The sequence below is a fragment of the Botrytis cinerea genome, chromosome 11 (genome assembly GCF_000143535.2).
Source record: "Botrytis cinerea B05.10 chromosome 11, complete sequence".
Classification (NCBI taxonomy): domain Eukaryota; kingdom Fungi; phylum Ascomycota; class Leotiomycetes; order Helotiales; family Sclerotiniaceae; genus Botrytis; species Botrytis cinerea.
The window spans coordinates 934607-960233 of NC_037320.1; the positions used below are offsets into that span (position 1 = coordinate 934607).

A 25627-nucleotide genomic window follows, 5' to 3' on the forward strand; every position below is an offset into this window, starting at 1 on the left:
TTCTATGCTATTCTATTTCATTTCATTTCATTCTATTGTATTGTATTGTAGTGTATCTCCTATTTCAACTTTCATATTCGAACTACTATGCAATCTAGAAAGATATCACACCCGAGAAGAAAAGCCAAGTGGATTCGCGGGACTGTGTATCTGAGCTGATGTCCCGTGTGGATTTGATAGATGGGTAATTTGAGATGCGATTTGAAGGGAATAATCTTTGTGTTCACTGTTCTGTATGACGTTTGGACGAGGATGGGTGAGGGAGAATCGGGCGTCTGTGTGTAGGATGTATGCTCGTTACAGGTGTTGGGTAATGTGGCGGGGAGATGAGGATGCTGGGATTTGGATATTGGATGTTGGATGTCGGATATTGGGGGTGGATGGGTAGGTTGGGGTTGTGAGGTCTGATAGAGGGATTGTGGTTATTCGTATGGTGTCTCGAGGTTGTATGTCTTATAATGTGGTGGAGGAAGATGGGATGTGATGTATGTGAATAGTAGGATTAGAGTCTGGAGTGGGTATCTAGATATATGGATATTTTGCAGACGCTTGAGATAGGTAGTTATAGTTATGTTAAGATGATCAAGAGGACTACAATAGGATATCAAAAACATGCAATACAAGTTTGAGATCACAAATGAAATCTGTTGTTCATCCTTGTCCTCCCTTTTACCCCATTGATTCTTATTCACACATCTCCAACGGCCGAGTTATCACTCGTCCATTCAAACACTTTTCCAGAGTATCATCCTATCCGCTACTTAGCTGGCACATCTCTCATACCTAATCAACGCACCATGATCTAATCCCAGTTCCATTTTCAGAGGTCTTCCCACTCCCTCCATTTCATAGCTCATCTAACCACACCTACAATTTCATTCTTCTTCTTCTTCTTCTTCTTCTTCTTCTTCTTCTTCTTCTTCTTCTTCTTCTTCTTCTTCTTCTCCTTATTCTCCTTCTTCCTCTCTCACCTCCCTTCCCCCTTCCCCCATTTTCCATCATGATCGACACTTTCTCCTTTCTCCTCATTCCTCCCAACTTAAAGTTTCAGCAAAGTTCTTTCCTTGATATAAAGCAAGGAATACATGCCGGGAAAACAAGCAAGTCCCACAATAGCTAGGAGAATACTAGCTATGGCACCGATCTTGGGGGAGGTGGGGTACAGGGCGTCTCATTGAATTGTTGTTGTGGAAGTAAGTGGTGATGGGGATGCTAAACTTGATGGAGAGTAGAGGGAAGTAGAAGGATAGGAAGAGAGGACAAAAATAGAAAGAGAGAGTGACAACAATAAAATTTAAGTTGGATTTTGGTGTCTGCTGGACATGACTGCATTGAGAACTTGGAATAAAAGGTCTAATATCCTTTCAAGATTGATCGGTGATGGTGACTCGTTATATGGATTACAGTGGCTGAAATAGTGACTGAAGTATTCTTTGAGTGATTTTGAGCTCAAACTAGGTGGTTGGAGTTGGGGATAGCCAGTCAGATTGCTTGAGATGAAGTTTTGGCAAGAGTGGTCTCAGTCGTCGTAGAAAAACATTTGAAGTCAAGAAAGCAGAGAGATTAACAGAATCCAATATCTGTGTAGCAGATGCCAAACAACATGGAAAACCAAGTACATGTTGTCGTCAGAGTCAGTGAAATGTAATATATACTGTTTAGGGTTACTATTTTATCATCAAGAACATCAATTATATGATTACCTTGAACCGTGTATAGCGGTTTCCTCCTTGATAATTCCCTGAACATCCGACGTGCATTGCCCTGAGCAGTTAAAAGGCGATATAACTGCAATTATTGGGACTACCAATGTTGAACTGGAGTCTTGCTCCATTGTACCCTTAGGGAGAAAAGAAGTTGCCTCAAGGCGACCAAGGAGGCTGAGGTCTAAATCTTTGGGCTTTCCGGTTTACCCTGTAGCGATGTGCTCGTACTTTGACGATACAAGGCTCAACGGATGACTGGAGGAAGTGATCAAGCCGAAGATGGGGTTTCTGCATGGAGACCCGAGATCTAGGACACACGGAAGAATGAATAGCCACGATAATCGAAGTGAAGGTGGATATGACTCTCCATTATCTGTTTTGAAAATTGGTCCCAACAAGCCTGCTCACATTCACCACACCCCACAAGCACGCAGTGTTTTCTCGAAGCTATTTTCCTATGTCAGAAACGCGATGAGCTTCAACCCTTCAGCACTTCTGGGGTATGACAGGATGAACTCCTGGCAGGGCTAGAATTCACAATTGAAGATGGATATTGTGAAGAAATCTACATGGACGCCAGAGAATCCTGCCGGCGCTAAGTTAGTACAATAGAAATTGATTTTTGCGCCACAAAGACTCGGTCAAAGTTCTTCAATCATCATCCACAGACCCTCTCTCAGTAAGCCCGAAGAGAGATGCACAAACCCAATTTTGGTACAATCACGTGATCAAGCAACACAACTTGTAGGATAGGACGACTTCGACATCTACCCCACCTTCTCAACGAGTTCCTAAGAATTTAATAAATAATTTTCCATCAGGGACCTTTACGAGAGACCCTTACGACAAATCCTTTACGATTCATTGCATCCATCCGGCAGAAGAATCTCCCGTAGACTGATGATACATCATCAATTCCCAATAGTCACATAATTTCAGTGATAGCCTTGATATAACCAAAGACTGAACTGAACGTATCCTTGAGGGAAAAAAAAAGTCGTCATTGCATTTCATGGCATTCTACCAATCGTTAATTTAAATATTTTTATCCTGACGCCCAATATGAGACCAGCTCAAATCCCAAATTACTTCTCTTCTGGCCAAACGTTGTAACCGAAGGTATCCTTCATATTAACGAATCTAGTTGCTCTTCCTTCTGCGACCTTGTTGACAGCCGCAAAATCTTCATCACTAAGAGTGATTAATTTTGCGTTGCCGGCAATTCTTCCTGGGTTGCTGCTCTTAGGTAAAACAGCATAACCTCTCTTCAATCCCCATGCGATTAATACCTGTGCCAGCGAAGCACCATTCTTCTCTGCGATGGCATTGAGATCTTTGTTGGTAGAAACCTTTTCACCAGTACCAGGAACTTGGTCTTGGCTTCCCAATGGGGAATATGCAACTGGTACAATATCTTTCGAAAGGCAGTAGTCGATGAGCTTTTGTTGTGGAAGGAAAGGATGGATCTCGATTTGGTTAATTGTTGGCTTAACCTCAGCGAATGACAAAAGCTGCTCAATTCCCTTCTCGGTCCAGTTGGAGACACCGATAGCCTTCGCGAGTCCCTCCTTGTATAACTTCTCCATTGCTCTCCATGTTGGCTCTGGGTTTTCTGTCAAATCTTTCTTGATGACGTACTATTTTAATGTTAGAATCCTGGTCTTGCATTTGGGATTAAATGTAGTGCGGTGCTTACCTTTCCATCAGCACCGATCTTGACTGATCTGTCCTCATTCTTCTCTGCAGCAATTGGCCAGTGTACCAAGAATGCATCAATGTAAGGGGTTTGAAGCTTTTCTAACGAGTTCTTCAAGCTCCACTCGACATCTTCAGGGTCGTGGAGGTGATTCCAGACCTTTGTGACAATGAAAATGTCGGATCTCTTCACACTTGGGTTGGCAGCAAGGAACTCCTTAACGGCTGTTCCGACTTCGTTCTCATTTTGGTAGAACCAAGCACAGTCCAAATGTCTGTATCCTGCGTTCAAAGCTGCTACGACGGCCTTGTGTGTCTCTCCTACGCTACCCTCACTGGCAAATGTGCCGAAACCAAAAGCTGGCATCTGAACTCCATTGTTCAGCTTGATCAAAGGACCCGTAACTGCTGGTGCTGCCATATTGTGAAAATGTGTGTATTATTTTGAGTTGTATTGGAGGGGTAATGAAGCGGGGTATAATTCGAATGTAAAAAAAAAAATCTATATTGTTTTCAGGAAAGGGTGGGATGGATTAATTGTATGTTTTCCTAGGGAAGCTCCGTTAGCATATGTAAGTAAATATAAATCAACAGAAGCTTCTAGTCATGGCACAAACTCTGCATGATTTCCTTTCCTCGGGATCGATGATTTGATTGCATATGATGTCTCGTCTCAACATGACAGAAAATGACGTATCATGCGGATTCATGCTGCTCCATGCCCCTCATAGAGTTTCTTTCCGAATTGTGCTAAGTCATGTAAAACCCACTTGAGTCAGGGTCCTGCGAGTGGATGTCCTGGTGGTGGGCAAATTGTGGGGAGGAAGGGCAGACCGACAAATAGACGTTGAGGAAACAGCCCGAGTGGAATTGGAATTATCAATGATGAAGGAGTATACGTAACAAGAGGGTTGTAACTGCTGCTGTTATTCGGGCTGCTTGGCAATAGTAATAAATGCGCAGTGGAAGTTGTAGCAAATGTGGTAAAAGGGCCGTAGATCGATCGATGCCGATATGGATTCGAAGGAAACCCGATGGATAAATTTCCTTTTTCCTTCTTGCAGTGTTCCGTTCCTATCTGAGAGACGGCGACATGTGAGAGAGCATTTGTCGGCTTCAAAGGGCTACCACGTGGCTACCAAGGCTGCACAGCATTGAAAGCGTCGGGGGAGCACAACACCATAGCTAGACAACACCTAGATATGCAAATTGAACCACGATCCTATTGCATTTTTCCTTCATTTGCGTGGGAGCTCAGATGAGATGTCGCTTACTAAGCCGAAGTAAGGTTTATCCGAGCTTAAGCCAAGACACTGGTAAACCTTATTTCTGCCCCTTCATCAATGGAACCAGCGCCCGGGACCAAGAAATATATCCTCGCCCTCCCGTCCAATGTGTACAATGTCATCTGAAGCCTACCTAGTACTATCATGGACTGGATACCAGCATACTGCTTCAAATGCTCTATCCAGGGAAGACAGCAAACAAATGAAGAACAACAGTAAGAGCCAACGCATCAGTCCATTTGAAAGACCTTTCCTACCAAATCTTCAAGAGGTATCCTTCAATATTGATCGGCATCGCATGGGTACGTTATGGTAACAGTTACAGAAGCACACAGAAAAAATATGGATCAATCCCTTACCGTTTTAGAAAGCTCCCGTCGTGTATGTATAAATAATCAACTAATCGGGCATACTACGGTGTGTCTATTTTCACTTCACATTCTTTAATGTGGTCCCTCAGACGTCATGCTGGATCCCTTTCCCTTGACAACTTATCCACCCAAACGCATTCATGAATCCAAACTTTCGCAGCCTTCTCTCTGCTAGGTTATCCGATGAACCCACATTATTGCCTTATCTGAAGCACAAATTTTCGAAATTGGAAAACTAGCTGACTTCATTCGCAGACGTAACTCCACCCCCAACAAGGACAACCCGGGCAAGGACAACGGGATCCGCTTTTGATACAAAACTTTTCCGCGCCGGCCAAGGCGGCTTTGAAGATACATGCGAAGTACAGGTATTCATGTTTCAATATACTTTGACGGATCATGATTGTGGATCTTGGTGCATTCTCTTCGGTAAGTTGAAGACGATATTTCATTGCAAATACGGATCCAATCATGCAGTGCTATGAGCTCACTTCCTTCGGCGTCGGCATCAATACAAGGTCAGTTCATAACAAGTTATTCCTACTCATTCTCTAGCTTGGTTTCAAGAACCTGAATTTCAGATATATACGCTGTGCCCCCGCACTCTGCTTGTCTTCTCAACTTCATACTTCTGATTCTTCCTCGTTCCCGTCACCTTATACAGACAATCTTCTTTTCTACACCAAAATCTTATACGTATAACTTCCAAACTTATATTTCACCATGCCTGGTTTCGATGAAAGCGATTTGGCTGCTCAAGCCCAGCCTGCCTCCAATGGAACCTCCACATCCCAAGCAGAACGCAAAACCTCAACAGCTCCAGGTTTCAACCACAGCTTGGTGGTCCCAGGTGATGATGATGATTCTGGACCAATCGAGGTTCCAGCTTCAAGATCCTCCGTCGCTGAGACCCAATCGCTCATGCATTCATTGAATCTTGAAAACAAAACCAATGGACGTAGAGGTTCAAGAAACAGCTTTGGTGCTGCTCTCCCAATTCCCCGCTCAAAGCGTCAATCTCGTCTCTCCTCTGTTGTCACCCAGGATAGACCTTCAAGACCTGGAATGCCAGCCATTCAACCAACCCGCGAGATCCTTTCTTCGCAAGTACAAGACATGTCCAAGATCAAGACTGAAGCTGCAAAGAACATGGCATTTGCTTTCGATATTGACGGTGTCCTCGTCCACGGTGATCGTTTGATCCCAGAAGGAAAGAGAGCATTGGAGATCTTGAACGGCGATAACGAGCTTGGTATCAAGATCCCACACATCTTCTTGACCAACGGTTCCGGAAAGGTTGAGCCAACTCGTTGTGCTCAGCTCTCCAAGATTCTCGGAAATCCTGTTGCAACCGAACAATTCATTCAATCCCACACTCCTATGTCCGCTTTGGCTGAATATTACGACACTGTCTTGGTTGTTGGTGGTGAGAACTACCAATGCCGAGAGGTCGCCAAGTTGTACGGATTCAAGGATATCATCGTACCAAACGATATCGTAGCCTCCATCCCTACCATCTCCCCACTCAAAGAGTTCTTCACTGCTGAGCAACGTGCTACATCTACCCCAAGAGATTTCAGCAAGGTCAAGATTGATGCTATCCTTGTCTTCTCTGATTCCCGCGATTATGCAACAGATCTCCAAATCATCATGGATCTTCTTCAATCCGAGGATGGTGTTCTCGGTACTCGTGCCAAGGACCCAGTCTCCCAGCGTATTCCAATCTACTTCTCTCAGGGAGATCTCTTGTGCCCTAGCGAGCATCCAACTCCTCGTATGTCTCAAGGTACTTTCCGTATCGCTCTCGAGGCTATTTACAAATCCATCACTGGAGTTGAACTCGAGCGTGTTGTTTACGGAAAGCCTGAATTGGCCACCTACAAGTATGCCGATGAGATCATGGCATCATGGATGGAGACTATTCACGGAGAGGAGAAGTTGCCAGAGAACATTTACATGATCGGTGATAACCCAGCATCTGATATTATCGGTGGTAACAACTACGGCTGGAACACCTGTTTGGTCCGCACTGGTGTGTTCCAAGGTGGTGAGAACGATGAGGAGAACCCAGCCAACTTTGGTGTCTTCAATAATGTTTTGGAGGCTGTCCAGACTGCTTTGAGAAAGCAATTGGGTGACGATTTCAGAATGAACTGGAGCGATTCCATGAACCCAGTCGTTGGCGATTCTTCTGCTAGCGCCATCGAGTAGGGTATATTTACGAAGACAACGAATTTTCTTAACATTCAATTATCGCAATTGCGAGCCTCTTGCGGTATTTCCAGTTCGTTCCATTTAGGAACAAGTATGGAATTCACGATTGATGGATTTGGGACACAATTTTCAGCATAGGTGCTTATTGTGGTGATGGGAAGGAAAAAGGCGTTTCATAGTTTATAAGATTTCATCGCTCGAAAGGGCTGTGTGTTTAACAATATTATTATTTCATGTTACTACTTTCAACATTCGACCTTCTAGTTGCGGATATGTATATGTGAATTATTATTAATTTGCTGACTGAAGTATCGTGATTGTCTTAGCTATGGTCTCTGGTCCATATCTTCACATGACATGCCAATTCCGCGTGCCTCGGACGACATTTTCCAAATGCCGTGGAGCTCACCAAAAATCTTTTCTCTATCCCAAGTGGTGATGGGACGGAAGCCTTCCATGCTATTCTACCTTGTAGAAATACTATTTGCAAACCTCCGCAACTTTGAGACAGGACGAGAGAGCGCAGTATCCTCTCACGAAAGGAGAAAGTTGCCCATATTAGATTTCATGGTGAGCAACACATGTAATATGGATCAATTAACGATGAGCGAGTGAATTCAATATATTGGAATCGAAGAAATAAAGTCAGAGGCACAAAGAATAATCAAGGATTTTAGCAAGAGAGCTATGGGTGGTTGTTGAGTTTGGGTGGAACAGTCAGAGGAGTAGCAACGGCGTCAATCATAGAATGCCAGTAGATTCGCTTGTACTCCCCTCCATTGGTTATACATATACTGGTTGCTTAAACTTATAGATCCATACTCAGAAAAGGTTGCTGGCCATCTTCCATGCCCTCTCTCGCCAGGAACAAGGCTGTTTGTGTCTGATGTCAGCTGACCAGTGCTTTTGTGTCTTGGTCATTGACAGAAAATCATAATATCACCACGTCAAAGGTCTCTCCAATAACAAGCTTCCAAGCTCTATGCGCATTTCAGCACATTCAATCAACTGCAAGCATTCATGATTTACTTCAAAGTGATAGATATGAGGTATTCTGTGTCCACAAACATGATTCTGACCTTTGTGGCTTTTATGATTATCAGACTTAAGTGGTAGCATCTCAACTTTCTCGCTGTTATTGTCCATCTGGGTGCTCGCTTCGATATCCAATGGAAGATGTCAGCGATTTCTTCTGGTATTTCAATTGTTTTGATTTCAATATATCATGTAGTCTTCTCGATCTACCTTCGTTTCTTCCACCACAAATTCCCATCACCAGCTTCATCACTCGAGACAGCTACCATATACTCTGAATTGCCAGTCAACTTCTCTCCTCGTCCCAATACTCTACATTTCAATGAAAGCTTAATATACTTGACAACCTTTCAATACCCAATATGCAATTCGAAAGTGGGAGCAACCTTGACCGTAAATCACTGTTCTTCCGAACTTCCATGGTTGTCTTGTCTACTATAACTGGCATTTTCTTCATTTACATCATCGTTGCTCTCAGCAGAAGATAGACAGATTTGTACGTTTGGATCGCCCACCGCGTTCCGAGTTCAAGGACTGACCAAGACTTTAGGAAATACAAGCCCGAGAAAGTGTATGTTCATCTTGTGTCTTCACTTTTGACACCACCACCACTACTTTCTTCATGCCAAACATTGTCACTGAAAGGGAAGGGTTCTTTTACTGATGATTCAATGGACTTTAGATATACTCTTTCAACCAATGAGATAGAGAACTATACAGGAGATTGAGAGTTTGTTGTTGGGACAATTGAACACGTGCAGCTCGCAATTAACATCATATACTGCACAATCACTTGCATTGCATTTACTTTTACTACAAGGTTTGTACATTCAATGGCCAATTGCTATGTCTTCATCGATCATTCCCTTCAATTCACAAGACTTTGTGTCAGTTACATTACTGATACAGTTGATGCGGAACAGAACCAACTCATTTTCATTCGCAGTCGACTTCAATCCGAACAATCACCACGTCAACCTTGATAGCTTGCACATTCACCATGGATCCGGACAATGGACCAACCGAAGAAGAAAGTCTTCCTTCAACAAAGTTGCTTCAATTAAATGATATCAAAGAATTCCCTGCACTTTCATCCAACCCAAAACTTTCCACACAAAACCCCATCGCCACCACACCTAATTGGGGATCATTATTTGCTTCGCAAGTACCACAACCATCTTGCGGCATAAACCATTCTACACTTCCATCTCTTCCTGTTACCCCAACCAAAGAAATGTCATCCCCCAAAGGTGATTCAGTCAGCGAAAAAGAAAATCTAGTTTTATCGCCCAACACGACAGCATGTATGAGTATTCTATCTACCGAAACTGGCGACACAGCCGTTGAGGGAGAAGATGCAAATACTCTTTGGGATTCACCGACTCAAAATGGAGAAGACGATACTACTATGTTGAAGGACGGAGAATTTGACAATGGGCCCACCGTGCTTTTTCCGGATTTCGGTGCAACAGAAACATCAAGCCCTTCACAAAAAGAACTTCTTCCTCCATTTCAATTTCCAGCTGTGGCAGCAGAGTCAAAAGGTGATATTTACAGTGCTTCACCAGAACTCACAAAGACCAAAAATATGGAAGTTGAAGAACTATGCGAGGCAGAACGCCATGATACTCCCTCTTACATTAAAGGAGGTTTGCCTTTATGGGACGTTGTTGTAAATGATCCACATAGAGTTATTCACGCCATCAAGCATATGATGCATGGTATTGTTGTTATGCAGAAAGCAAAGGGTGCACCACCCGCAGAAATCGAAGAAATTGTGAACAGTCATCTAAGCACTTTGAGGCAGATTGAGATTCTAACGGAGAAGGAAAGGCTTGCGAGATCAGCACTTGAGATGAAGCAGGCAGCAGACAGAGGGGCACGACTGGCTTTTGAGAAGGAACGTGCTATCACTGCCAAGGGGATGGAGCCTTTAAAGTCGGCTACCAAGTTCAATCCTGATGCGGTAAGTTTTGATCTACTGGAGTCTGCCGAGGAGAAAATCTGCTAATCGTGTCTTGCAGAAGCCTTTTGCCCCGTCGAGATTTGTGACATCAGATTTCAGACCTTCTGCGCCTCCGTTTGTATTGGCTCCTGCTATACAGAACCCATCTCCATTGAAATATTCCGTTATTCAACAACCAGGGTTTATGGTAGAACAAAGTCGTGCTCAACCTGCACAAGGTAACTTTCATCCATTGCTCAACAGATCCAGAACCTGGTCTACACATCGCCCTAAAAACATTCCAATTGGTCCGTACGGCCCCTTCAATGCATACAACCAGAAGCCACCAACACCAATGTTCCTTCAGCATACACCACCGCCCCCCTCTGTGGCTTCACCTCAGCTCTCATCTCATTATCTGATTTATTCGGATATTCAACAGGAAAACATCACCCAGGATCCTCTCTATTCGCAAGCTCCAGTGGAATATCAAGATGAAACTGGCGGAGATGATGATATATTGCTGGCAGATAGACCGACACTGCGAATACCTGTTCCAGGAAAGACAGATCATAAGTCTACTCCTACTTCACCGACTAAACAATTGTCTGCAAACACTTCGCTCAAAGCTACAAGCACAAACACTAGTCCTCGAAGAAGAACCTTTGATGTTCAAGCGACTTATCAACAACCACAAGCCTACTCACAAAAGCTATCGTTGAAAAATCTTATTCCTGCCACAACCACCGCAGATGAAATCAAGAAAGTTGCATTGCAACTTCCGCGAACCCACCGCCATATATGTCCTTCTTCTTTGACTTCTCCCGACTTTCAATGCCCAATGCCAAATTGCATACTCCAGCGAATCTGCCCGGATTTCACAAGTGACAATGGCTGCTCATTTCGACCACCTCCTCTCAGCGACTGGCCCTGGAACTATCCGCCCAGAGAACCCCCGATTAATCAATCCCGACAGTGTCCATACGTACATATTCCAGGTACCTGCCTCCATTCCCTCTCTTTTTACCGTATCCACTCAGCATCCGAACCGGCATCCAATCCTGAAGTATCAAACCACTATTGTCCCGTCTCCAATTGCACTATGACTCGCTTTCACTCTTGGGGGTGTGCTAAAGATTGGAAAACAGGATTCGCAATCAATGGCATCACACCATGCGCTCCAAACCACAATCAATTTTCTCCTGCAGAGATTAACACGGAATGGCGATGGAGAGTTTCGATGGAAGGTCTACGATTTGCGCATGAGAGAGGAGAATACGGATGTCAGGGTGGAACTATGCCGGCCAATGCGTTGTTTCCAGAAGACCACAAGGGTGCGGATTCGAGGAATTGGGGGCCGGATATTCCTACTGAGAAGCCCAAGGCGGATTGCAAAAAGGCGCATGTGAGAGAGAAGGAGAGAGGCCGCTTGAGAGGTGGTAGCAGAAAGGGAGGAAGTAGAGGACGTGGTGATAGAGGCGGTTCTTCTGACACGAGAAGAGAATTTGCGAGGGAGAAATCGACGAGATCAGCTTGAACTAGGGGCGCTTTCTGGACTATGGAAAAGGGGATTTTGATCTTGGGTGCTATAGGCTAGGAAGGACTGGAAATTATACATTGGGGAGTTGGATGAAGATACTGTTTGATATGGTTTTGTAAAGATACCCTGGACGTGCGAATTCGCGTTTTGCTTATGTTTTTCTTTTCTTCTTAATTTTCTTTTTTGATTTACCGTCTTTCTCTTTAGCTATTCTTGTATCTAAGAACTCAGCCAGATCAGCTGATACTCCGCAATTCTTTTTTGTGGTTGTTGAATATAATGAATGGAATACATGTTAGAAAATTGAAAATGATAAATCTTTCTAAAACCTTGAATATCCAACCATCATTTCGATCTATATAAACTCCCCCTGTAAATCTATAACCTCCGTAATCCCCTCACCTCATCCATCAAATCAATCACATCGACCATATCTCTACACTCCATCAACCTCATCCGCTCCTCCTTTCCTAACAATCCATTATTCCCCCCATTCTGCGACCGATCCGTGCCGCACATTTCGCTCAAATGATGCACTACGAGTTTAAACGGTATAGGTTGTTTGAGCACCTGGTTCATGAAAACGTCTACGCATTCCCAGGGGGTCGATGCGTAACCTGCGAAGAGGGCGGGATTTTCGAGGAGTCCGCGAGCGGACATGACGCCCGAAACACCAGTGTGGGAGGTATGATGGAAGGCGTCGGAGAGGGTGAAGATATCACCGTTCGAGAGGGTAGGAACGGTGGTGTGCGTGGTGAGCAGTTTTATAGCTTCGAGATTTACAGGGTGCGACGAGGGAGTCGAGCGCATGCGTCCGTGGATGGTGATGAAGTCTACGCCGGCGTCTTGCACGGTGTTGATGAAATCTATCGTCTCTCTGACCTGGGTATTAGCTATGATTTCCTCTTTTCTTATCTCTCCATCGCGAAATGAAAATATATCGATACCTTAAGTCCCGATGGATTCTAATCTTAACACTAACTGTTTTCTTTCCCTCAAATCCATCTCTCTTCAGTGCACTTTTTGCTTCCTTGACCATTTCCGCAACGAGTTCTCGTTTGTGCATTAGTGCGGCGCCGATGGAACAGGCACATGCCCATGATTGTGGACATCCGCAATTGATATCCACGCCATTTACGTAGGGGGCGAGGAGGGTGGTTGAGCGGGAGATTTCGAGGGGAGAACAGACGCCGAATTGGGCGATGGTTGGGCCGGAGGTGGGGGAGGTTGTGAAGTCTAGAAGATAAGTTAGTTCATGATGAGTGTTGAAGGACACCGAAATGCGATTGCGGAAACGAATTTGCGACTGGCTGGGAGGTGTCGCGGGTCAATGTAGAGCAGGAGGGATGCTTTCGTGTTGCTGGAAAATATGCAACTGCGCATACTAGCCCATCTCGATGAGGCTTTTCAACGCAATCGAATTCATGAAGCTTCTATGCACTATGATCGCAATGGATGCTACCAACGAGAGTTCCATATGGTATCGCGGATATGAACAAAGACTTCTCTGTTACCGCAGGCTGATCCTCACCAATCCCGACTCAAACCCAATCAAAAAGATACACCTAGACACCTCAACCTCGAAAATGACGTTTCACCTTCCGCCCTCTAAATCACAAGCCACTAGACTCTACCCAAAAGACACCACTCAAATCGCAACTTCAAAAAAAACCAAAAAAAAACCACGTGCTCACCAGAATCACGTGCAAAAACACTGCGATTAAATTCTTTTGCCAAAATCTGCTCTCATCTCAGCACACATCTCATTTTTGCACATCCTGCACGCATGCCTATGCATCCAGACCAAGACATACCATCGGGGTCCAGCAAAGATCCACTCCATACTGCGCAACGGTTTCTCGAAAAGCAAGCTATGTTTTCATTAGCCGCGATCTGGTATTGAGAGAGGAATCGCATACATACTTTGCTGTAGCGTACCATGGGCGCGCAGGTATAGAGGGGTCTTTTTTCTTTCTTCGCGATTTCGAAGAGGGTGAGGGGACTGGGAGAGGATTAGTTAGTCGTGCTATTTATTCAACGAGGGAGGGATGGATGGATGGATGGGTAGATAGATAGATAGATGATCGACGGACTTTATATCCAAGGCGGGGTTTGCGGCGACGCCATTGTGCTCGGTGGTACGTATCATCTCTTTCTTTTTAATATCTCGAGGTGATGGAGCATTTTATTTTGTAGAAATATCTGAAGAATATATCACGTTTCGGTATCACGGATTCCTTGGGTAGGGGATGGGATCGCCAGGGAATGTGAGGTGGTGGCAATTTAGTGCGTTCGGTAAAAATTTCTAGGGTGTTTTTGGGCTTTGGGATTCTGCGATGGTGGTTTCGAGAGGATGCCAATTCGGTGTGGATTTTATCAGTAATTTTAAGTGTCAAGTCATTTCGATCAAATATCTTCACGGCAATTTGCACAATTGGGAGTTTCAGCAAACATGATAGCTGTATTTGTGTCAACTGGGACATTAGTGTTGTCTTTCCTGCGATATGTTTGTTCGTCTCACGATGCAGCCAAGATTCATAATGTTCAATGGGTGCCAAAATTGATTATTCAAAGGAGTGAAATAGGAAGCCATTGATCGCTTCCGGTAGTGCTAGAATTGCACCTCTTTTCGTTGTGATGAATATCTCCATTGGTGGTAGTGTGGCGAGCATAGTCGCTGCCATATCAAGACGAGTCTTCATTTTCTGTCCTTTTAATATCTTAATGTCATTATCCTAATTAATCCGCATGATACGCTAAAACCCCATTGTCCATCAAACCACATTGCTCCTTCATCTCAAAGAATACCTATCTCTAGCCAGGCTAATTCTGAACCTCATTGGTGATATAATCGTCGGCCATGTTTGTCCAGCCGTCTGCGAGACTTGCCCATCTTGTGGCGGTATACAGCCTCGATTCTCTCCATGAATTTCAAACATGGCAGCTAAACATGAATTAGATATTGTGGCATTATTCGAAGAATCTCGTGCTTTTTTCATACGAAAAGCACTCCATGGCAATATCCGTCTGACGCCCCCTTTGCGCCGGTCAAATTGAGAGTTGAACATCTTCTGTCTAGAACTGAAGAAGATTTGTTCTTCTACCAGACATCCCCAGGGATAGATGGCCTCGAAATACACTTCGAACTTATCCTCATCATTTCCTGTATCGACCGCCAAAAACTTCAAGCCATTATCAATAAATTTCTGGGCAAGATCGTATGCAGAACTCCGGTCACAATCATGAAGTTTCAGGACGGGACCTGTCTCTACATTCCCATCATAAGAGTGAATCCGACTATTGGCCCAAAAATCTTCGACGTCGTTTATGACAATCCTGTCAACATCCCAGTTTATGTACGTTAACGAGTCGCAATTTTCCCTTCAAAAATTTCGGAACCCATTCCAACAGCTTGTAATGCTTCAATCCTTCAGTACGAGCTTGCATGCAAGTACGAAGGACTGCCGGTACAGTGCTTGTGCACTTATATCCAAACTCTTCACACCATGGTGGGTGGCCTGCCTGTCTCACGAAAATCGGATATTTCCCAATACTGATATTTCTGGGGTCTTGGAAACTCGCTAGCTCCCAGATCATTGACCGAAGCTCTGGGACAAGCTTCAAAAACAAGGTGAAGGTGGTAAGAGACGTCGACTTTCGTGGCCGACTTGCTCGGGGTTTCTTTAATTTGGCCATTTTTGTCTTTGTAAAAATGCAATTAGTGCTGAAAGGTAGAGGTTGTCTTTGGTCTTCTGATGTTTGCAAGGCTATAAGTAAAGTTGTATTTATTTATCGCTCCACATAGCAAAAGCAACCGCAAATACTGGAGTATTTCCGCACCAGCAACGAGGGACTAAAATCGTAATTCAAACAGAATTGACAGTGATGAATGGCCTGGAAATGTAGCAAAGTACAAGATGCCGCAGAGCTCTAATGATGGTTGTTTGTGGATGAACTCGCGATGCTCAGCCAATAATCAATATTTATGGTGACTCGGACGATGAGGAGACCAAAAAGGGAAAGAGGGAAGTAAGAATGCTATAGGAAGGAGGAACCCAGCAAAACCTCTAGCATGCTGACGGTCGCAAAGCCCTGAGTATTTTAGTCCTGATTGTACCTACCCATCCTATTTCTACAGTCGGCGCTGCCTCAGAAGTGTCCTTGAAAGCCAGCCGATGGAAAGATTGGAAAAGGAAGGAAATATCTACAAACACATTACTCGCCCCCCTCCCCCCAGGAGGCCAAACACGACTGCAGAATATAGGATTTCGAAATGACCGTGAGATCAAGTTACACTATTATATAATTTGTATTATATAACTTCATTTCGGGATCCCTATATCACCGGTTATATTGAGATTGGTATGTGGTAGTAATAGAACGATATCAATTACATAATCCAAAATGTCCCATGAAGGAATGTATGTTAATATGTTAAATGAGAACATTATGTGGCCAATATGATGGTAAGTCCTTCGTATCTGTACATGTATGCGATATGGTTTCATACGGTATCAGTGGAAATGATCGCTATATCAAGTTTGGACTCTAAAAGATAGTAATAAGTTTCTCATCCCCCCCGTGCGTGTGCATCAAGTCATGGCATATACACCACGTGACTTCATGGGGCAATTGATTTTACTGTCATGACCAAGAAGGATCGAACGTGAGCTTTAAGTATCATCCGAAATTCCCTCGTTCTCGTCTTCAAGAACATACTTGAATTTAGCCCAAGACTCAAAATAGATCAAAGTACATTGTTGACACGTGATCCGATGTTCTTCAGCTTCGAAGCCAACATTGCGTTCTGCTCCTTGAGCTGAACGAGTTGTGTATTCGGGGCTGATCATGAGTTCTGTTCGGCTCGATCTTCCCAAGTCAGCGTTGTACCCGAAAGCGCATTATCGACAAATACATGCAGGCCGTGACTCGGGATCTATGCGGGAAGTAAAAATATGAAACTTTAATGATCGGAAAGATTGCCAGTTTGATCTTCAACCCTCCTGTTGTGCACGCTGGGGCGCTAACTCATGCCGTCTAAACTGTCTGCATAATTGGCAGAACTTTAGCCAAATAATGTGATGCTTTGGCATGTGTCGACACTGCACACCCGCTGCAACACAGCAGCTCGAAGAAGCAGATCTCATTTTTCATTGGAGTGATGGATGGGCTAGGTCTAGTGAAAACTCAATGTACCTTGGGGTCGCCGTGGCTCACATGAGAATTCTTCTCCAATAAATTGAGAGATGTCTCCCACACTGTCGGAATCCTTCAATCGATGAGACATGATTCCCAATCAGGTGAATCCAGCTTCCATTTAGATGATGTGAGAGATGGGCCACGCGGGTCTTGAGATGACGACGATGTTGTGACTACGGATGGTATTGAGGAAATGTATATAAGAAGAAGCCGAGAGACACGATGATGCTCATGTCTACTTCGAGTTCCTGCTGTTATGGGGTAGATTTAGATCCCCGGATTTTATATTACTTAATTGTTGAACAGGCCAATATATGGTCCCTTGCCTATCGAGGAACTGGTGATATTGAGACATTTGCAAGGTCTTGCAGAGGTCCACCATCATCCATACATGCTACGTCTGCGTTCCCCACCTATTACTGGAGCCCGTAAATCGTACGAAGATAACGAATTGATTCATCCATTGTCTCTGATGAAGATGAATGCAAATCCGAGGTATGAAAAACCAAGAGTTGTTCAATTGCTCTATTTCTTTACACTTTGGCTAGATGAAAGATTCCATCTCGCAATTTCTTCCATCCCGAGCCTACCGTTTTTCCTATTTTGAAAAGGCTCAAACTTCGGGTTGCAGTGTTCATCTCACTCCTGCTCCGAGTTCCGAACTCAAAGGGCAACATAACAGTTGGGCCTTGGAAGTAGCACTTGGTGGATGAATCGAATGGTACATCAAGATCAGGAGGACATAGCCGAGCCTCATGGCACTGTGCAGTGTTCCCAGTCGGACTTGACAGAAACATTCATTAGGTCCAAGATGCGTTTATTACAGATCGGTAGTAGCACTTGATCTTGGTGTGCTATTTTTTCATCCGCCATTAATTGCAAGAGAGAGAGAAGGAGGAGCTTACATCGTACTTGGAACTTGGAGGCAATAAAGGCGGCTGTGCCTTAAAATAGTATGATTCCTCTTTGCTCTATCAGTGGTTCGTTTGTGTCCAATGGGGAATTCTACGTCCGTCCCTCCACTGTTTCTGCGCTTTAGCCATTTTCTGGGATCGCCTCCCTGTACATAAACGCTCCACCCTAATCTTATTCTGCATCTTCTACTACCTAGGCGCGCGATCAGTACTCTATTACGGCGTCGAAATGGGGTAGGGAGGACGGAAACGGAAAAGCCTCAAGCACATCAGGGTCGTGTTCTTGGGTTTATCATTTGCAACGATATGGCTAGTTATGGCTGACACTACATTTTCTCCTTTAGAAACACGACTTTTTCTTCATCCCCTTCCTCTTCCTCTTCCTCTCCATCTCCCACAACACCTACACATTCATTTAATTGTGTGCGAAAGGATCAAACACCACATTCATTAAGTCGTCTGCGAAAGGATCAGACATCTCACATTAAGGTTAGAAACAGCCGAAAGGATCGAGACATCTTAAAGAAGCGGCGAAGATCCAGCCAACACGATACAACCTCAATCTCTCATCCTACATATAATACTCTCAAACTTCCTGAAAACGACCTTATCATCTGGGAAGGAATTACATGGGAAATGCAATCACCACGACGAACTACTCGACCGGGATCGGCAGGCAGTACGAGCACCTTTGATTCAAGACCTCGAAGTCCATTGAGCACCAGTGCCTCAATTGACGACTTATCCAGCCTAGCCAGTGATACATCGTTGGTGTCGAACAATTACTCAATCAAATCGGCATCAAGAAGCTCGAATCATGTAGGACCCACAAGGTCCCAGACAGATCCAATCTGCAATCGATATGAAGTTGAGCCCAGACCACCAGTTCAAACAACCCTCCTCGAGCCTCAACGGTTGATGCAGGAACCTGTATCTTGGACAAATTTTGTTTCGCAGCCATCTTTAGGAGAGGGTTTGCTTAAACTTCCCGAAGAAATACTTTTGGTCATTTTGCGAGAGCTCAAGAAATCACATCTGAAAGCGGGGAGCCTAAGTTGTGCAACATGTTGGATGAGAGATCTGCACAGTCTTGGATTGAGCAACAAAAAATGGTGGAGTGCTGCAAGAGTCGTTTTGTATGAAGACATACAACTTGTCGGAAGCGATTCGAGTCTGCATATGAAGAAAAAGTACAAGTCGAAATATGGAACCAGACTGAGACTCCTTCGTCGAACTCTTCGAAGCCAACCAGAACTCGCCAAATATGTCAAATCATTGAAAGTTCCTTCAATGCCAGAATCGGCCAAAACGAAACAAGATCAGGATGAATACATGGATTTGGTGGCTTCAATAGTAATGGCATGTCCCAACTTGGAACGCGTGCCAGGAATCTATCAGCCATACGACCATGAATTTACAAAATTCTTCCATGCACTGGGGACGCGATCGAAACTCGTCGAGAAAGTTTGGATTATCGAACCAAGTCCAATACGCCGTCTTTACAATGCATCTGATGAAATCGAAAACCCGGTGATTGTACCAGGCCCCTTACGCTCTGAACAATATCTCGATTTCTTGGGTCTTAATTCGAATTGGCCACATTTGCAAACACTCGTTCTTCATTGTAGCCCTGGTGGTATGATTGACTCGCCTTTGTTTACCGAGATATTTCAACGTCTTCCATCGCTTCAGGATTTATACATCTCGAACTTCCCACGTACATCTTTCAATGATGAAAATTTACTTTCTCTTCCAGCTCTCAAAAAACTTCGACTCGATTCACTTCCAGGCATAACCTCGAATGGATTAGCAGCCTATGCATCATTACCTACTTCCGCTAATCTTACATCGTTGTCTTTAATATCATTACCACTACGATCACTCGCCATCCTCGCTCGATTTTTTACTCACCTGAAGAGCCTCAAATCATTCTCTTTATCTCAGGGTCCTTCCCCTATGCTCAATGACCAGAATGATATCTTTTTACACCCATATCTTGCCTCGTCTACCCTCCAACACCTCCACTGGGAAATTACGAATCCTGATGACGACAAAGCTTCTGAGATTCTTGCCAAATCCATAATTTTTTCCGGGTTTCCCAATCTCAGGTCTATCCGTGCCCCAACTGACTTTAATGGCATGCTCCAAAGACTGTGTAAACCAAGATCAAGAATCGAGTTACCAGGAGACAAGTATCGACATATGGGAGTTGGCAACCCTCAGAATCGAGCGTCAACTATGCCTGCCACTATACCCGTCATACCTCCACCTAATCGACAATCGTTATTTTCTCGACAGAGCGAGCGTCGCGATAGTGTAATGACTGGAAAGTCTTCCAATTCGTCTTCGCTATCTCTTGCATATGAAACCCATATAGACGGGAGCGGCAAACATGAGATGATGAGTTTATTGAGTGCTCGACATGCTGCTCAACTTCGAATTGATACTGCGACAACACCACAGTTTGATATAATAATTTGGGACGATGATGGACAGTTCCTCGAGAGGTTCAAGTTAGGAACTTTTATTGGCAAAGTGGAGAGTAAGATTGTGTACAATTTGAAGCCAGATATTGAAGGCAGTGATGAATCTATCATGAGTGTCGAAACACTTTTAGAGAAAGGAGTCGAGTCGAGATCTAATGATGGTTGCACGGGAAGTTGGAACATAGATCTAGACTCGAAATCAAAAGATAGGAAGAAGAGAGACTGGTGGTGGCATACTGAGAGGGAGAGATGGAGAGAGATAAATTTGGCTACTTTCTTTTAATGTTGTTTATTATGATACCCAGGGTATGGTGTTTATGTTGAAAAGTTTTATGTCTATCATATCTTGGAAGTTGGGAACTTACTATTGGGTTTTATATAATATATATTGTAAATTTAATATTAATTATTGTTTTTCAATACATCTCTTTGATATCTTATTTGAGTGATCTATTAGATTTTACATTTCTTTCCGTCTTCAATTTTCCTATTCAATTTCCCCATCAGACATTTTTGGCCTAAGCAGCATCATGGAATTGACATGAATAATGAACATCCCTCAACTCTCATCTGAACGACATCTCTTTCTTTTGATATTCACTTTCATGTCTCGGCCCCCTCACCACCTGACCCGAACTACCTAGTAAGCAGTCTGATTTTGAAAAAGTTTTCCAACGTCTTTTCTATTCTACTGTCTTCTTTCTCGCGTTCCGAGTTTCCTTCAATAAATACACAACCCACCGAACCAAAATTCAAATTGTACATTGCAAGACAACAATATTTAAAGTCCTGGCTCCCACCAGTCTTCCATTCTTTCTCTTGCAGTTTTTCATTTGATTTATAAGATACGAAGTCTTACAGATATCTTGTCTTGTTATTCCTTGCTGCTTGCCAAGTCGTCGCAGTGAATTCTATCTGCACATTTACAAACAGACAAACAAACAAACCAACCAGACCAGATCCAACTTCGAACAAGAAGAAACTACAGAAAGTCACTCTTTAACAATTCCAAGCCATCAACCGTCTCACATCCTCGACCTTCGATCTACGATTTACACACGGATCTCTCACATAACTTTCATGACCAAAGCAAAGATGCCTCTCCAATTCATCCCAAAGCGCGGTCTCAACCGTCGTGAAGTCATCGCTCTCCTCGTCATGGTCGGATCCCAACTCATCATCGGCGTCATGATGCTCCGAATCATGGTTATCAATCAAGGCGTAACCAGTGTTGGTATAGCCGATGTTCTTCCTACCATGCAAGCACCATTCGAAGATGCGCATCGCGAAACTCAGATGAAGAAGATGAATGGCGGAGAATCCGATGGAGAGAATGGAAAACTCTCAGGTACAAATATCGACTGTGGAATCTTTGGAAAGGATGCCAAGATGCTGGACTTCAAGATGGGTTTAGGCGTTGATGTTTCTGAGTATTTGCTTAGGACTAGATTCGTCATTGGTAATCGTATCACATGTCATCGAAGCTTTATGGCCGAGAAGAAAACTTGTTTGGTCAAAGGTCTTTGGGAAGTCATCGAGGGGATCTCCGAACTGGAAGAGATGACTTCAGATTCAAAGGCAGAATCAGGATCTGCCGACCCAGCAAATACGAGCGATTCTAGCGCGCAACAACTTCTTCGCGACGGTGCTACGGATGCCGGCAAGACAGATTGGGAGGTCATCAAATTCTCGCAGAATCCTGCGGAGAACAATCAATTCCGCGCCGAGGTTTCGTATATGCAAGATCGAGTTTCTGGATTCCGCAAGGAGGTCGAGGAGAAAATGGAGAGGAATGATGTGGAGGGTGTGTTGAACATGGTGAAGCAGAGTCTCAAGGGACTAGGACCCAATGCGCAATTCACACCAGGCGAGAAGAGCGATGGAGAGTCTGATGCGCAAAGCGCAGAGAAGATGAAGAGTGCCCAGAAGAGCAAAGACAAAGTTGATCGCGCACTCGCGGTCTTGCAGGAGATTTTTCAGGAGATAAATGAGGAGATAAAGGATACGGAGCGTTGGTTGAAGGATACAGAGGCGGTATTGGAGGGCGCTGTGAATGAGTTTAAGATGGTTTGGAAACTCTGAGAGGAAGACGATGACGACGTTATGTTGTTGGGTTTCATACGATATGATGTGGTACCCGCGCAGCGCAGGACGTCCAAGGACATTTGATCGATTACTTGCTTGCATACAACTAGATTGGTTTACGATTATTTCATTTCATTTCATTTCATTTTTTCTTCTTCTTCGGATTTCGGTTTCGTCTTGCTCTTTCGACCTCTTTCTTCTGCGCTTGCGTCGATCGTTCGCTTCTTAGGCTGTTTGACAAGATGTTCGGTAATACAATACAATACAATACGACACGGCACGACGACGGAGTGGAGGAAAGAAGGAAAGAAGGAAAGAAGGAATCAAGAAGACTTTTGTACAATACAATACTCCTCACGAACCACACATGACAAGACGATATAAAACACTGCGAATCTATCCCAATGGAAGATTTGAGGAGGAAAAAAGAAAGGAACCAGATACTTTTTGTAGTTGTCTTTGGTACATATCGTTTCTCGCTTCGTACACGAGGTAGATAGATAGTTCTTTGGTTTACTAGAAATACCATAAATGATAATTGTATCATATTCTCACTGATCTATATGTATGCGTGTATTTAGAGATACTTCACTTCTAACAGTAATCACGACTGGATAATCCCATCCTCCAAATCCCATCTCCTCCCTCCATCCAACCCAATCCAACAAAACGATTAACCCCTTCCCGCTCCTCAAACCCCCTCCAACTCCAACTCTCTTTGATTTCCTCAACCCCTCCCATCCCATCCCATCCCATCCCATCTTCTACCTACCCCAACCTACCTCACAGAACACTCCTCCCCCCCACCCGAATGCAAATAATCAAAGCTCTGAACCAAGCCCGCAAAATGCGCCAGCGCCGCAAGGACCACCATGCAATGCAGGATTTGATGGCTATTCCCATAGATATCGAAACGGCCTGGGAAGTATTTTTCCGGGATCTGTTGTGTGTTCGTTCGTTCGTTAGTCTCTGTTTCTCTTCTTTTCTGTTTGTTTTTACTTATTCTTCTCTCGTGCTTGAAGTGTGAGTTGAATGAACAATCTCAAACCTGATGAGCTAACTGACTGACTAACTTCTCCATATCCCCTCCTCCAGATTTCGCAAGATTCATCTTCATCACAAAGATCTCGAACCGAGAATAACACAACAAAAAACAAAAAAAAAAAAAAAAAAAGAACTCACTCTTAAACTATAAGCCAACGCCCCCAGAAAATTAAGTCCCGCCATGCCCGCGATCCAACCCAAGCTCAATCGTTTATATTGCAACGCAACCCCATACAGAATAATCGAATGAACGATGAAGATTACAGCCGAGAGACCCAGGGCTGCATACATGAGGGTGCGATAGGGACGGAAAAAGGGGGTGCGGAAGGGTGGGAGTAGTGTAAAGAGGGTTAGGGCGAGAGAGAGGATTGTGATCTGTGGGTTGGGTGGGGTTAGCGAGGGGGAGAGGAAACATGAAGGGAGGAGGGGGGAAGGAAGGGAAGAATATGTACCATGGACCAGTAAATTCTCTGCAGTTTAACATCACATGTAAAACCGTGATAAATCGTCGCCACAGTACTTCCCCACATCAAAGCCACGATGCCGAGATAATCGAGCTCGATCCAGAAAGATGCGATTTTGTGGCTGTGGTTATTGAGGGTATGGTATCTGCATGTGTGAGGGGGAGATTAGTAAAAGATTGGAGGAAGAGTTGGGGATGTGATGGATGTTATGTGATGTGATGTGATGTGTGATGTGTGACGTGGTGGACAATGTGAAGATATCAAGATATCCGACGATAGAATGGAGGGAAGGGGAGGAACAAGAGAGATGAGAAGAAGATACAAGAGATGAAAATGATAAAAAAGAAACCACGAGAACAAAAACAACAAGAAACATGCAAGAGGAAAAAAAGAAAACCTACAAAAAGCTCAAAGCAAAACACCCCGCCACCCCCGCAAAAAACAGCGCAAACACCACTCGATCCGCCATCGTCGCATCACGATATCGCGGGACCAACATCTGATACACATAAAGCGGTAGGAGAGCAAAGAGTACCGCGCCCAGGAGATGGGAGTGTATATTTACTAATTGAATTGTGAGTTAGTTTGGGAAGAGGAAAGGAAGGGAGGGAGATTACTTGTTTCGTTGTGGAGATGGAATATACTGAGGAGGGAGCGCAGTGAGGATTTGGTTTCGGGTCTAGAGGGGGGTGGGGGTTAGTTTTATGAGGAGGGAAATGAGAAGTAAGAGGATATACATACCGATAACCAGTAAGGATGAATTCATTATCTTGTCTCCATTCCGCTTTGAAAAAGGAAAAAAAAGAAAAATCATCAGCATGAGTACTTGAACCACCTCCCCCTATTCCCCCATGAATCTTCGCAAACAAGTTCGTACCATCACAATGAATCCCCACCACACGAATCCCTTCGAGAAAAACAGAAGAATAAAAAACTCACCAACTTCATCCCACCTCAAAACCTTTCCGATTCTCTCCCCCTCCCCCTCTCCAGCTTCCTCCACCCCATTCGCATCCCCAAATCTCCCCACAGCCACATCTCCCCCCTCTGACCCAACACCTCCAATATCCTCATCTCGAACCAAAACCTCCAACCCACCCATCGACAAACCCGACGTATTCCTCTGCAACCCCAAACCCAACCCCGACTCCGCATTATTATTCTTCTCCCCCCTCACATCTCCATCCCCATTCACATCCACATCTCGCTTCCCACTCCTCCCAATAATCAACACCTTCTCCGGAACTTTCACCTTATCCCGCTCATCCTCCTCCTCCTCTCTCGTCACAATTAACGTGGTAGCCGAAGAAATCTGTCTTACATGTTGTCTTGGTCTACCCATCTGATTTCCATTCCCACTCCCATTCCCACTCCCATCCGCACCCCCATCCACATCCCCATCGAACCCCCTCTCACTCTCCAAATCCGCCACGAAAAAAGGATACGCCCCTGCATATCCATAAATCCCCTCATCGTCACCCGATGAAAAATTCGACATAGCGCTTTCCGTACCCAAAGACGATATGAAAATGCAAAGCAGAGAAAGAAAGGAAAGCGAAGAAAGAAACAACGTAAAAAGAGACAGTGACAGAGACAGAGAGAAAAAATTTCAATCCTTCAACTTGACAAAAAAAGAAGCACCA

General features: G+C 44.2%; 8 protein-coding genes across 8 annotated transcripts; 4 read left to right on the forward strand and 4 right to left on the reverse strand.

Moving 5' to 3' along the window:
• Positions 1–2710: 2710 nt before the first annotated feature.
• On the reverse strand, positions 2711–3885 carry BCIN_11g02720 (hypothetical protein). The gene is made up of 2 exons (XM_001556720.2): positions 3403–3885; positions 2711–3343 (listed from the first exon to the last, which is right to left on the reverse strand). The coding sequence occupies exons 1-2, from the start codon at positions 3820–3822 to the stop codon at positions 2792–2794; spliced, it is 972 nt and encodes a 323-aa protein (XP_001556770.1). The 5' UTR covers positions 3823–3885; the 3' UTR covers positions 2711–2791.
• Positions 3886–5721: 1836 nt separating this feature from the next.
• BcPIO5 lies at positions 5722–7520 on the forward strand. The gene has a single exon (XM_001556722.2). The coding sequence runs from the start codon at positions 5782–5784 to the stop codon at positions 7267–7269; it is 1488 nt and encodes a 495-aa protein (XP_001556772.1). The 5' UTR covers positions 5722–5781; the 3' UTR covers positions 7270–7520.
• Positions 7521–9229: 1709 nt separating this feature from the next.
• Positions 9230–11869, forward strand: BCIN_11g02740 (hypothetical protein). The gene is made up of 2 exons (XM_001556723.2): positions 9230–10273; positions 10332–11869. Exons 1-2 carry the CDS (start codon positions 9308–9310, stop codon positions 11787–11789), a joined length of 2424 nt encoding a protein of 807 aa, XP_001556773.1. The 5' UTR covers positions 9230–9307; the 3' UTR covers positions 11790–11869.
• Positions 11870–11976: 107 nt separating this feature from the next.
• On the reverse strand, positions 11977–14030 carry Bcdus4. Its single transcript, XM_024695911.1, has 6 exons — positions 13886–14030; positions 13716–13794; positions 13607–13663; positions 13487–13532; positions 12740–13028; positions 11977–12669 (listed from the first exon to the last, which is right to left on the reverse strand). Exons 1-6 carry the CDS (start codon positions 13939–13941, stop codon positions 12171–12173), a joined length of 1026 nt encoding a protein of 341 aa, XP_024551713.1. The 5' UTR covers positions 13942–14030; the 3' UTR covers positions 11977–12170.
• Positions 14031–14355: 325 nt separating this feature from the next.
• Positions 14356–15732, reverse strand: BCIN_11g02760 (hypothetical protein). Its single transcript, XM_024695912.1, has one exon. The coding sequence runs from the start codon at positions 15486–15488 to the stop codon at positions 15132–15134; it is 357 nt and encodes a 118-aa protein (XP_024551714.1). The 5' UTR covers positions 15489–15732; the 3' UTR covers positions 14356–15131.
• Positions 15733–18131: 2399 nt separating this feature from the next.
• On the forward strand, positions 18132–20733 carry BCIN_11g02770 (hypothetical protein). Its single transcript, XM_024695913.1, has one exon. The coding sequence runs from the start codon at positions 18542–18544 to the stop codon at positions 20672–20674; it is 2133 nt and encodes a 710-aa protein (XP_024551715.1). The 5' UTR covers positions 18132–18541; the 3' UTR covers positions 20675–20733.
• Positions 20734–21119: 386 nt separating this feature from the next.
• On the forward strand, positions 21120–22933 carry BCIN_11g02780 (hypothetical protein). Its single transcript, XM_001556727.2, has one exon. It carries the CDS (start codon positions 21472–21474, stop codon positions 22471–22473), a length of 1002 nt encoding a protein of 333 aa, XP_001556777.2. The 5' UTR covers positions 21120–21471; the 3' UTR covers positions 22474–22933.
• Positions 22934–23195: 262 nt separating this feature from the next.
• Positions 23196–25497, reverse strand: BCIN_11g02790 (hypothetical protein). Its single transcript, XM_024695914.1, has 7 exons — positions 24924–25497; positions 24726–24768; positions 24602–24663; positions 24386–24548; positions 23973–24129; positions 23659–23895; positions 23196–23416 (listed from the first exon to the last, which is right to left on the reverse strand). Exons 1-7 carry the CDS (start codon positions 25480–25482, stop codon positions 23255–23257), a joined length of 1383 nt encoding a protein of 460 aa, XP_024551716.1. The 5' UTR covers positions 25483–25497; the 3' UTR covers positions 23196–23254.
• Positions 25498–25627: the final 130 nt, after the last annotated feature.